Source organism: Calidris pugnax, unplaced genomic scaffold (genome assembly GCF_001431845.1).
Source record: "Calidris pugnax isolate Ruff unplaced genomic scaffold, ASM143184v1 scaffold274, whole genome shotgun sequence".
NCBI classification, from domain to species: domain Eukaryota; kingdom Metazoa; phylum Chordata; class Aves; order Charadriiformes; family Scolopacidae; genus Calidris; species Calidris pugnax.
The window spans coordinates 594,844-607,154 of record NW_015091009.1 but is presented as its reverse complement, the minus strand read 5'-3'; the positions used below and the strand labels follow the sequence as shown (position 1 = coordinate 607,154).

General features: G+C 38.3%; 1 protein-coding gene across 1 annotated transcript in view; it reads right to left on the bottom strand.

The window, feature by feature from the left end:
• Positions 1 to 12,311, bottom strand: part of DNAJC3 (DnaJ heat shock protein family (Hsp40) member C3) — a 45,004-nt gene that overhangs the window by 17,591 nt on the left and 15,102 nt on the right. The window contains exons 3-5 of the mRNA XM_014955634.1: positions 10,250 to 10,360; positions 9,149 to 9,273; positions 8,001 to 8,075 (exon numbers count right to left, since the gene is read on the bottom strand). Of these exons, the coding sequence (XP_014811120.1) occupies positions 8,001 to 8,075; positions 9,149 to 9,273; positions 10,250 to 10,360 (311 nt within the window). The remainder of the gene's footprint in view (positions 1 to 8,000; positions 8,076 to 9,148; positions 9,274 to 10,249; positions 10,361 to 12,311) is intronic.

Here is a 12,311-nt window from a genome sequence, read left to right as displayed (position 1 = left end):
TGAAGAGGTCTCTTACCTTTTTCTCATCAGAAAGTTCTTCAAACACTCGCATTTGTGCTTAAGTCTACATATAATTCAACATCAGCCCTCAGAACTCCTATAACAAAACTTCCCCCGGTTCTAACACTTAAGTATATGAAAGGAAAGCGCCTAAATGCAACATGAAAAGCATGCACAGGTCCCACCTCTGTCTTAGATTCTTCATTTTAAGTCTTTTTGAACCTTATGCAGTTGTTTCATTTTACCCTGGCAAAAATCAAGTTGTACTTAGACCTGAAAATTCTCCTTCATCCTCTACACTGTCTTTCAGCAAAGGGAGAGTATGTGATCAAAGAGCTTTCTTCTTTGTACACAGATTCCTAATAAAAGTCTCAAAACCCTTTTCTTCTGGTTAGAACAGAAACTCTGCCTATAAACTCCTGATGCTGTGCAGCCTCTTTCTCCCCCAAATCCGAAGCTTGTAGTAGAGGCAAATTTTTGCTCCTGTGATTTTAAAAGTTCCAAGACTACAAAACTCTCTGAAGTTCTGAACTCTGCAGTTCCAGCTGACTTGCTTAATGTTTCCCTCAATTTCTCAGCATTTTCCTCTCAAAAATTAAGAGCTATGGACAAGCTTTATGCTTCCATTTAAACTTATCTCATGATAACACTCCACTCCTCAGACACACAGTATGTTTCTTATGATTTACTTGGAGCTGAACTGAATTTTCATATCCAATGGAATAGGAAAAGCAATGCTACAATTATATAGACACGACTGATAGTAATAAAGACCATTTGAGTGACACTTACTAGATAATTTTAGGTAGTACAAACTATCCAGATAACAAAGAAAGGGAAACTTTTCAAGCCGTCATTCAAACTAAAGCCATCAAGCATTTGTGTGCTACAGTATGATGACAATAATATACTCAGGAGCTTTCAGTAAGTAATTAGTGCATTGCTATGATATTTTAATCAGTAATATTAACTAAAGCAAAAAGAAATCTGTTCATTCAGCTCTCAGGGAAAAAAAAAAACCAAAACTGGAAACGTGATGCAGTTGTTTCATGCTCTCATTTTGGTTTTCTTCCCAATTACTATTTTTTCTGTCTTTTTGCCCTGTGATCAGAGGGCTGTCACATCACTATCAATAACAAATCACATTTCAATTATTTCTCCTTTTCCTATGGAGCAGAAGGCTTGGCAGGGGTGACAGCTGAGAACAACTGCTTGCACAAAGTATGCTAGACTCCCAAGACAGAAGCAAATATTAAAAAACCCTTCTGAATTTAATACAGATCTGAGGCAAAGCTAACACTCCTCTACATGCTTCATCAGCGGCCCCAAGGTATAAAGTCAGAAGCCACGCTCTGCTCAGTTCTGCTGGACGAGCTCGGTGCTGCTGGTGAACAAGTTCTCAGCACATTACCCTCTGCTGCCTTTGTGGTTTGCTGCATTAAGATTAGAACACTAAATTAGTTGCAGTTTCAACCGCAGCAACAAGAGCCAGCCATCTGTTCACAGCAGCTTTCATTCACTACCAACCCCCCTGCCACACCTGCCCTTAATTCCTTTACAGAAAACTAAGGCCATTCCACAGGAATGGCTTTGTTATCCTAAGTAATTCTTTATCACACATTTACCACTATAGGTGGTGCTTTATTGTATAGCCTAATCTCAGCATAGGGAAGAAATTAACCCTAGGGTAAGCAAACCCCCACTTCTTCCCCCCTTTCCCCCCCTCCCTGAACTTTACCTCAAGGACTTGACTCAAAACTTGCAACATTTCCTTGCTCCACCCAAGAAAGACAGTGGGAAAAGGTATTAGTAGATGCAGTCAAGCATCAAGTATTTGAAAGTTTTCTGATGGAAAAAAGCATTTTAACAAGCTAAACAGCTCTGGTTTTCAAGTTGTTCTCACATGCTGGTTTTCAAGACGCAACATGACAAACACTCCCTCCCTTCGTTCTATTTCACAAGTCACCAGGATGACTTTTCTAACCATACACAGAAGTTACACCAGCCACACACACAAGACTACATGAAAAATACATTGCAGCACTACTTCAGAAAAATATTGTCAATACAAGGCCATTAACACTGCCAAGCTGGTCTGTCATCCGTGACAAAACACTGAAGCGAGACTAATCATAGAATCATACAATTGCCTAAGTTGGAAGGGATCTTTAAGATCACCTGATGTTGATCTATACAGGATTCACTTGCATTTTGCATTGGATGCCACTATCCTGATGATGCCATGTGCCAATCTGAATTGATTAATATATTTCAATGTGAGGCACTTAATTATGTGTATCTTACAACTATGCTTTCTGGACCAGCAACACGGTTCCTTCCTGTGCAATGGCCCATAAACAATACAGTAAAAAGTTGGGCATCTAGTACAAGAATTCTCATGAAGAAACTATGAAGTTTATATGTTACAACCTTAAGGGAAAAAAATCGACCAACCAACAACTCAAAATCCATACTCCATAAGAGAATCGATTAAAGATACAGGCAATTCATCTGTAGCATTTCAGTATCTTAGTATGTATAATAAACAGACACCATCAACTTGAAAATCTCATAAATACTGTTGTTTAAAAACCAAAATGTTACAGACACGCTGTTTCTATACCTTGCTTACAGTGGTCCAGCGCCACTAATGTAGGAATACATCTATACATACTAAAGCTGTTATATTTTCTTGCTTTTCAAACTGGTAAATACACAGACGATGAAGAGAAACGGATTAGGCTTGGGAAAAACACTCTGAGGGGAACTGAAGGAACCTCTGTGGTTTGTGTTACCTAAGATCAAGACATCACACACTCGAGAACAGTACACAAAGGAAAGGTCTGCACTGGCAGAGCAATATATTAGGTAACACAGCCATAATGGTAGACAGATGAAAAAAAGCAATGAGATACTTCAATACCTTTTATTCTTTACCCAGGAAGCTACAGATGACCATAGTACCACAGAGGAATGTATCTATAAACTGTTACTATGATCTGGTTAAGAGAGTTTTAAATACCCAAGCCAAGCTTGCCTAGTAACTTACTCAAATCAGGTGAACTTACTGTGCTGTAAGATGGTGTCCTCCACCCACATCCAAAATAGTATTATTACACATACTCATCAGCCATGGAAAACTATTGGCCAGTGTATTTTGCAACAGCAGAGGGCTTCTCTAGATCAGGAAATAAGAATTTGCAGATGTACAGTGCCCAGTCACTTGGTCGTGGCTGACATCTAGTGGAGCTGGGAGCGGCGCCTTCAGTTTCCAGCTTTTAAGTATTTACGCTTCCAAGGGAGCTGGGATTGCGTATTTAGGACGCCTCAATTTACACTATTTATTCCAACAAACTGCAACTGTGAACATTACATTCAGTCTAAAAAATGAAGAGAATTTAAAAGAATTATGACAGCTTTCCAACACACTAGGCATAAGTTCTGTTCTATTTTTGCACCTTCTACAGAATTCAGCAACTCATAATGCTTGACGTTTTCTCCAGGACACAAGCGGGGCCACAGACAATACCACAAGGCATACACAAAGGGCTGCCAGGGCTTGCATTGCCTGTGTCACCTTTTCAGAAGGCCTTCCACTGACCAAAGTGTATAAATATTCCTTCTATTTTCACTAAAAATTACACGCTTAAAGATAAAATATACATTCCAGGGCTTTCATGGGTGGAGCCCTTAGGCACGAACATTGATATGCCCACAGATCTGTCCTGTTGACTTTTATTATTCAGAAACTACTAACCAAAACAGAAGGAACTTGACATTAAAGCACACGAACACTCAACCAAAGCTGGAGCAGAGAAATACACACTATTCATATACCGTGAGCAATGCCTTTCTGAAGTCACCTAAGGACTTGGACTTAATCCCTGTTCCATCCTGGGCACTCTGAACACAAGAATTAGACCCCTCTGCGGACACCTGTTGAAAGTCTTATTTATTACCCTCTAGGTTCTAGATTTCCAAACTGGTAGTTGCAAAGGAAGAAGCTAAAGAGCTTCTAAAGATTAATGAGTTGGCATTCTGTATCAGTACACAGAAAAAAAAAAACAACAACCCTGTCCCACATAAGGAACTTCATCAGCTTGGTGCATCTGTTGACCACAAGGAGAGGTTTCTAGAAATGTAGTGTTGCTTAACACGTCAAGGCATTAAGTCAGAATCATACCTTTCAGCCAACACGGAAGTACAGAGGAGAAAAAAAATAAATAAAAGGGCAATCTAAAAATAAGGCATGAAGGGGTCTCAAGAGGCTCTGATCCTGAAAGGAGTAATCCTTTCCTTTCCAGTCAGGAGGCCTCACTGCCTGTGTAGAAAGTGCAGAAAAAATTTAAGGGTATGAATATTTTTTTTCTTTCCACGATCATGTAATAGCAAAACTATCCTTTAGTGCATGTAAAAAATAGTTTTAATGACTCCTTTAAGCTGTACATAAAATTCCCTCTGTTACAAGCTGGGAAAGTTTACCTGTCATCCTCCCCTCCGTTTAGATGGGCTGAATTTTTCTTACTCTTTCCCTCAAAAATGACTGCATCTACCAAACTGCTGAGATCCCTTCAAGGAGCGCAACTCCAAGAGAGAGTGGAGGAGGGATGGAAGAAAAAAAAGCTTTTCTTAGTCTCTACTGGGATTCACCAGATTTCTGGAATATGCTAGAAGAACACAGCATTTTTCAGATGGCTCATTTCATCAGTCACCCTGCAGTTCTGGTTGGCACAGAAAGCAACACTGACTCTTAAAATGCAAGAATCATATAGCAAATTAGAAACCATCTCACTCCTACATGACTGTTCTTGAGTACTCCAAGTAAAATAAAATCACTTTCCTTAGTTTCCACACCCTGACCTGGTTTCTCCAACTCGGAAGCGGGGAACATTTTAACATCTGATCTACTCCCTTAAAGTCAACACCTAACCCAAACAATCTCTTGCATGAAATCACACAAGAGGTAACACATCTACTATCATTCACAGGCATACAATCTACCACAAAGAAGGCTGGCTTTACCAGAAGAAAGCCCATCTCATCTACACAAGTATTTCCTCAGGAAAAAGCTTAACACAGAAGGTAAAACCTTTCATATTTGACAGCCCGCAATTAATTTCTGTGAGCATATGACATCCTTGGGACTACCTATTCCAGATAACATCCCAAAACCCTGCACAATGAAGTGAATTATTTTTCTTCAAAATTAAGACTTCAGTGAATAGGGATTGATGGGGTGGAGGTTTGTTTTGTTTTTTAAATACAGCACTTCCCCATGGTTGAGGCCCCTTCCCTGGGGTGAGCCTCCCCAAGGTGAGGCTCGATGAGGCCCTGGGCAACCTGGTCTAGTTGGGGGTGTCCCTGCTGACTGTGGGGAGGTTGGACTAGATGACCTTTGGAGGTCCCTTCCGGCCTGGACAACTCTATGACTTCCACCGTATCTTTCCATGATACTCAACTTCTGCAGACTCAAACATATGGCCAGGTGCCTGCATGCTTACTGACTTACAGTGACTGCAGATTTATAGCCTATTCACTACTAATGCAGGATGGCCAAAGTTTTTCTGCAATTTAGGACCAGATTTGGACACCAAAGTTCACCCATGAGCTACATGCTTACCCAGAATGAGAGCATTCTACTCAGCGGGTATGCAGCCAACAAAGTGGGAGGCTAGAGTTCATATCCTGACCTACATTTACTCAGCTAAAGAGCAGAATCATAGATTATATGCTCTGGTCACATGTAAAACACACAATTTTAAGTATCCAAGTCCACACTAAATCCTAGTCTAAAAGCTACTGAGATCCCACTGGCATTTCTCTGGGCCATATCTGCCCTAGTAGTAGAAGGAACTTTTATTTAAAGGTACAACTTATTCCTCCTGGCTTCCTGTCACTTTTGGCAGCAAAGATAGAGTCTGGATGTAAAAGTCTTGAAATTAAGGTACAACTTATTCCTCCTGGCTTCCTGTAACTTTTGGTAGCAAAGATAAGAGTCTGGATGTAAAAGTCTTGAAATAATTTGGAAAGATATTCAGTCCTTAACAGCCCTCCTCCTCCTCCTCTCCTCTCATATAGGAAAAAATCCCAAAGAAACACAGAATGTGAAACACATTTCACAGTGACTCTAACTTCCTCTCATCTTGAAACTAAATGCAATTTCGTATTTAGATACGAATATACTGCCAGAGTAAACTAGGTACTTTAGACACACAGAGAACTGGTAGAATAATCAGACTGACTACCTGAAAGATTCAGAGGAAAACAAGGGAAATTCCTCAAATATATACGTAGAATAATCAGACTGACTACCTGAAAGATTTAGAGGAAAACAAGGGAAATTTCTCAAATATATATGTGTATATATATATTCTACTTAAGTCACGGTATGTAGGATAATTTAATGCCCTCCCACATATGAATAAATTAATCTATTACAAAGGATTACTTTAATATTGGCTTATTTTGCTTGAATATACTGTACTTAACTGAAAATCGTGCTCATTAAAAGAGATTTCCTGTCTTATTCTCTAAATACATCAACAATATTGTTCATGGAACCAAGGAAACTGCAAGTAAGATTTTAGGATCAATATGGTATCTTCACAAGTCAGCTTCTGAGAAGAAACTCTTTACTTCAGATTTAAAACTTGAGTGAAGACTGAAACAATTTGACTGACCAAAGGCAGCAACCTAAATTTTTGCAGCTGGTTTGGCAAAAAAAGCCAACTACTTGACAGTTGACTGGAAAAGCACTTCCGTATGCAGCATCAAACAATACTCCAAGAAACAGTAACCGCAAAGAGATGCATACACAAACTCAGAATCAACACTGACATCACGTAATTGATATTGCAGCAACTATGCTCCCAGTTAATCAGAGCTGAACGACGTTCTCCCACCTTTGCAAACAGCAGGGCTGCACTGCAATCAGACATGCAACTGCACCACCTGGTGCATTTGCAAGAGCCACTCCTCCCAACTGCCCTGCAGAGCACACAGTGTAACTCCTCTGGTTTTGTGGTACATACTCACTAATAGTATTTCCATTAAACATACCTCATCTGCAACACAGAAATGCTTTCTCCATCACACTCTAAGAAAACCAACAAGACAGCAGCAGTTGCACGCACAAATTCTATTTGTTTTGGCATAATGGCCATGCAAGCTCTTCAAACTAGCAACTCTTGAAGAGTAAGCAACAATAAGAATGAATCTTATTTACTCTCATGCTTACAGAAATTTTTTGCAACACAGAGAAACAAGTTTCACATATTCTCTGAGGTTACATCAGTTTACTTTTGCAGCATAAGGCCAATATATACAAAGTATCCGTTGAAATTAAAAACAACCTAAGTGAGTTTTAGGTAGGTAATACACAACTGCATTAGTATGGAAACTCTGGGCACCTCCTGATCATGGAGATAAAGTACTGCTGACGCATTGATGAAACATGGAGAACTCCTCAGCAGATGAGAAGACAGGCAGATGCATACCACTGAAATTCATTAACAGCCCAGCGACTTAAGAGCCCAGGATCTTTCTGCAATCAGTGCAAGGAGATAGGAACCTTCAAAGGTTGACCCACGAGGCCCCTAATGATTTCCTGAGGTGACCTGAATATATTGATGAAAAGCAGGGTGCAATTACATACAAGTCCCATGCCACTTATCTTTCTTTCTGAGTGAAAACTGCTCCCTAGTATAGGCACCATCAAGCAGTGATCATGAAGTTCCAGGCACACCCAAAAAATAGACTTTTCAAAGTACTGTGCTACTTCATGCAACACCTTCTGATTTCATCATCATCACCACACTGCAACTCTATCAGTCATTTATTCATACAAGGTGGCTTAGCTACAATAACTTTTAAGAACAAGACAGACAAACCCAGGTAGATATACACACATGCTCTAGAGCATCAGAGTTGAGATGAGACCTTGGCTCAGAACCCAGCCTTAAAAGCACTTAAAAGCAATTCAACTTAGGCTTCCAACTTACCACATTTTTGAAGTCATCCTCTGCTTCATCAAATTTTCCTTGCTTGAGCAGTAAGTGTCCTCTCTGTAATCTTGCCTGAAATGAAACATTACAGAATTTATTTTGATTTACAAATTGGAATTCAGCAATGTATAAAAACAGGGTTCAGTTTCCTTTAGCAGGAAAAAGAAAAAGTTTCATTTTACTACAGCTAACAAGCTGAAACAAAGATCACAACATCCGTTCTTTGTCTTCTCAATCTGACAACATTCTTATGAGGCCTCTTTGATGGCAAAGGCTCACTCTGCACCAGAACAGAAGAGAAAAAGGCAGCCACAGCTTTTATGAGCAGTTGCAACTCCTGGAAATAAGAACTCTTCTCATTTGAAGAGCTGCATAAAAGAAAGTTACCTTATACCACACCATTGCAACTGCTTATAGATTCTAAGAAATTAGTAGAAATAATAAATAATAAAGAATCCACACATTTAATTCATTTGCTATACCTTCAGAATAATAAAAGCTAGTAAAAAGACAATGTTAATGATTTCGAAAATTTTGATTTATGATAAGAATATTTTCATACAGCAATGAATTTAACATTTGCTCCTTCATTGTAAGCTATACAGGACATGCCACTGCCCATGGAAAAGGGGGACCAGAGGATGGGACGGAGAGGACTCCAGCATCAGTCTCCAACTACTGAGGCAGTCTCCATGTACAGTAAGCAGAAGTGAGCAAGGGTTAAGTAAACTGGAATTTGCAACAATCCCATAGGAAGGCAGTGAGATTAGGCAAATCAAATGCCGATTAAGACAGAAGAAAAACAGAGGCATCTGTGCACTCTCTTCCCCCCTTCGCTCTCAGAGGGCACAGCCTTGGTGACTGAGAGGAGAATAACCACAAGTGAGAGAAGGAAATTGTTTAGCGCAAACCCACAGGGAACATGAACTTAATTAAATGACTATTAGTTGTTAGAATAACTGGCTAGACTTTACTCAGCATAGTTGCAGGTTTAAGCACATACACCATTGCTATTATTTTATCCTATTTAAAGCCTTCTGAGTGATAATATATTTTCCATTTCTGTCTAGCAAAATCTGAAAAAACAACCTTCTTCAAAGCAGGTTTTTTACGCTTGAACAATTTTCAATTCCAGTAATACTTACTGCTGTGAAGTCCTGCTTTAATTCAACCACTTTACTTAAATCACGAATTGCTGCTTTAGATTTGCCCATGGCTAAGTACACTGTGGCTCTTCTGTAATAAGCAATGTAGTTATCAGAGTCTCCCTCTGCAAGGGAATGAACAGTAATCAGAATACTATCTCAAACCAACTGAAACTTTAGGTACAGTGAAACTGTAATGACTAAAAATATATTACCTGAGTTTTAAGACCCTGGAAAAAATGGTATTTATCAAGAAAACATAACATTTGTAACAATATCAAAGTATTTTCTATGCGGTTCGATTATTTAACGATACGGATTACAGAAACACAGTAAATGCCAAATAATTAAGAGTACCGAAGGTGAAATACGTACATGCTTTTCAGCTTTGTACAGGAAAAAAAAGCCACTACATACTAACTCTTTATCTCCAACTGCAGGCCTACATTTGAAAGCATGTTAATGCATCATTCTCCTTCCCAGTCCCTGTCCATCATACAGGATGCAAGCAAATAATCCCAAAATGACCAATATGTTAGTCCAATGTCATCACAGATGCATAAACCCTTTACACCATCCACTGAAGTAGCAGCAACTTCTTTCTTTAACATTCAAGTGGGCACCAAGCAGACTAACACACGTACATTACAAAAACCTGAAAGCTAACTTCAAGGCCCACACATCCCATGGTGTCTGCTGGTCAAACTTCCAAGATCCAGCAATTTCAACACTCTCTAGGCTAACAAACATATGTACACCCTTGCAGGAGACAAAGATAAGTCTTTGAAACAAAGAAGAATTTTTTTAATATTCTTCTCTATAGAGTAGTTCACAGAAATAGGTGACAGTTACTGTAGGTTCTCAAGGAAGGTAGCTTAGACCAACCAACCATATGCAGTAGAACACAGTAAACATTTTACTGTGCTATTAAAAAAAACAAAACCAAAGCATCAATCCAGAATTTTTAGACAAGAACATCCATAGCTGAGGAACAGAACAAGTATTTCTCTTTTTCACCTCATTTGAGGTTAACTTTAAAATAAATGAAACACATAGCATAGCCAAAAATCTTACAGTCGGTCACTTTCCTGAGATACGTACCTATAGCCGCATGAAAGTGAGACAAAGCATCTGCCAGCTGTCCAGCAGCCAATAACTTCTTCCCCATTTCAAGCTGTTTTTCTACTTCCGCATTTATTCCACATTCAGCCCCTTAAAGAAAAAAAAATATCATAGTTTTCAATGATCGGTTTGATTATACCAGACGTATACAGTGGTAATGCAATACATATAACAGTTATTGATATAGAAGCAGAAGTCCCATCTTCCAGTTCTAAAACAACCTGGCAGCTAATAAAACACAGAGCATGTCCTCCCTGCCTCCAAAAGGATGGCAAAGTTAACAAACACTGTAAAGCACCGCATTGCAAGAAGGCATCAAATATGCATTTCTATTCCTCTGTATACATTCAGTAACATACTTTTGCACATCAAGCTTTATACAGCAACTATAAAAACAGTTTGACAAAAGACATTTCTATGTGGGCTTTCAATTTTAAAAAAAATCTGGAAACACATTCATAATGCACAGATAGCAAGTATAAAAAATTTTAAGTTAAATTTCATTACCCTCCTGATAACTTAGGACTCAAATAAGAACTGTTAACTACTGCAGAGACTGGCTTCTCATCTACTGCACTTTTGTCTCATCTTCGTAACTTCCGAGGCAAACCATTTCCAGAGCACAAGCTTTGGCATAAACAATTAAAATTCTTCCTCTCTTTTCATTTAACAAGTAGTATGAAAATCGTATTAAAGTAGTACGCTTCCAAAGTGCCAGTTTTAGTTTAAAGCTAATAAATTGCTGCTGCTCAACCAACAGGGAAAGACTATTGTTGAGAAGAAAGGAGCAGCTAAGTGCAAGTACATGCTGTACATAAATCAATTCAGCCACAGAGGCTTCTCACTTGTACTCCTTCCAGCATTCTTCAAATCAGGACAGAATGTCACTACAACTTACTAATTTAGGACCATTAAAACTTTCACGCTATAAACAGTTTTCTTTGACTAAGAGCATACCCTATGCATAAATTTAAGCAATATATTAAAACCCCGAATAAATACATTACATTAGAAAACAATGAACTGCAATTACTAGAAATTAATTTCTTTCACTCAAGTTTTGTATCCAGTTAATTCAGATAGGCACTTGAATTAATCTTAGATACGAAAATGCAGCTGCACTTTGAAGTTGCTTCTTAGAGACTGCATAAAAATGTTACACTATAGATGGAAGTAAAGTATATCAAAACTTCGCACAGTGAAAGGTGATTAAACAAAGTATTTATAATGAAAGGATAATAATTTCTGATCACTAAGTCATCAAGATTTTAGAACTGGGAGCTCTCAGCGTCTAGGATCTTAATTTAATTTTCCTTTCCTACTCATTAATAGAGTTCATAATTCTTTTAATTCCATATTATAAGAAAATCATTGAGCTGTGTATACTAAAATGAACAAAATTATCTCTGTATCCACTAGAAAAAGCTCTATCTGCTCAAATATTGATAATAATTCAGCAAAATGGATACAAGGGCTTCAATTATTTGATTTAGAACAACAACAGCAAACAAATCCTTTTTTTAATTAATGGAAATGCCTTTATAAAATAAGCTCCAAATTTCCAGTGAGCAACTGTTTTTGTTTAAATAGACAAAGTTAAAATATTAATTACTTATCATATAGTCAATTTGGGAATCTTATTAGAAGATTAATTTTAAAATCCATTCTAGGTATGTATAGCTCTGAATAAAACAGAAATAGCTCCACTGATAGCGTAGAAGTATTTCTTGAGAGTAATTTTTTCACACAAAATATTCTGCTTCTAGGTAGCTTTTATGTGAAGGTCCAATTTTCAGAAAAATGGACACCCTGCTTTGCCATTTTGCTGCTTCTCTAGCTTAAAGCTTTGATCACTGAGTAGTCCAGTGTCCTCTAAAATGATAAACAAAGCACTGGAGAGGAAAAAAAAAAAAAAAATCTGAAACAAACTCAACCACCCTCACCCCAATACTGGAAAAACACCCCACCACAAGTTTCCCTGGCTTTGGAATTAATACTTGCAACAAATCAGATATCAAACTATAAACAGGCTGAAGTTAAA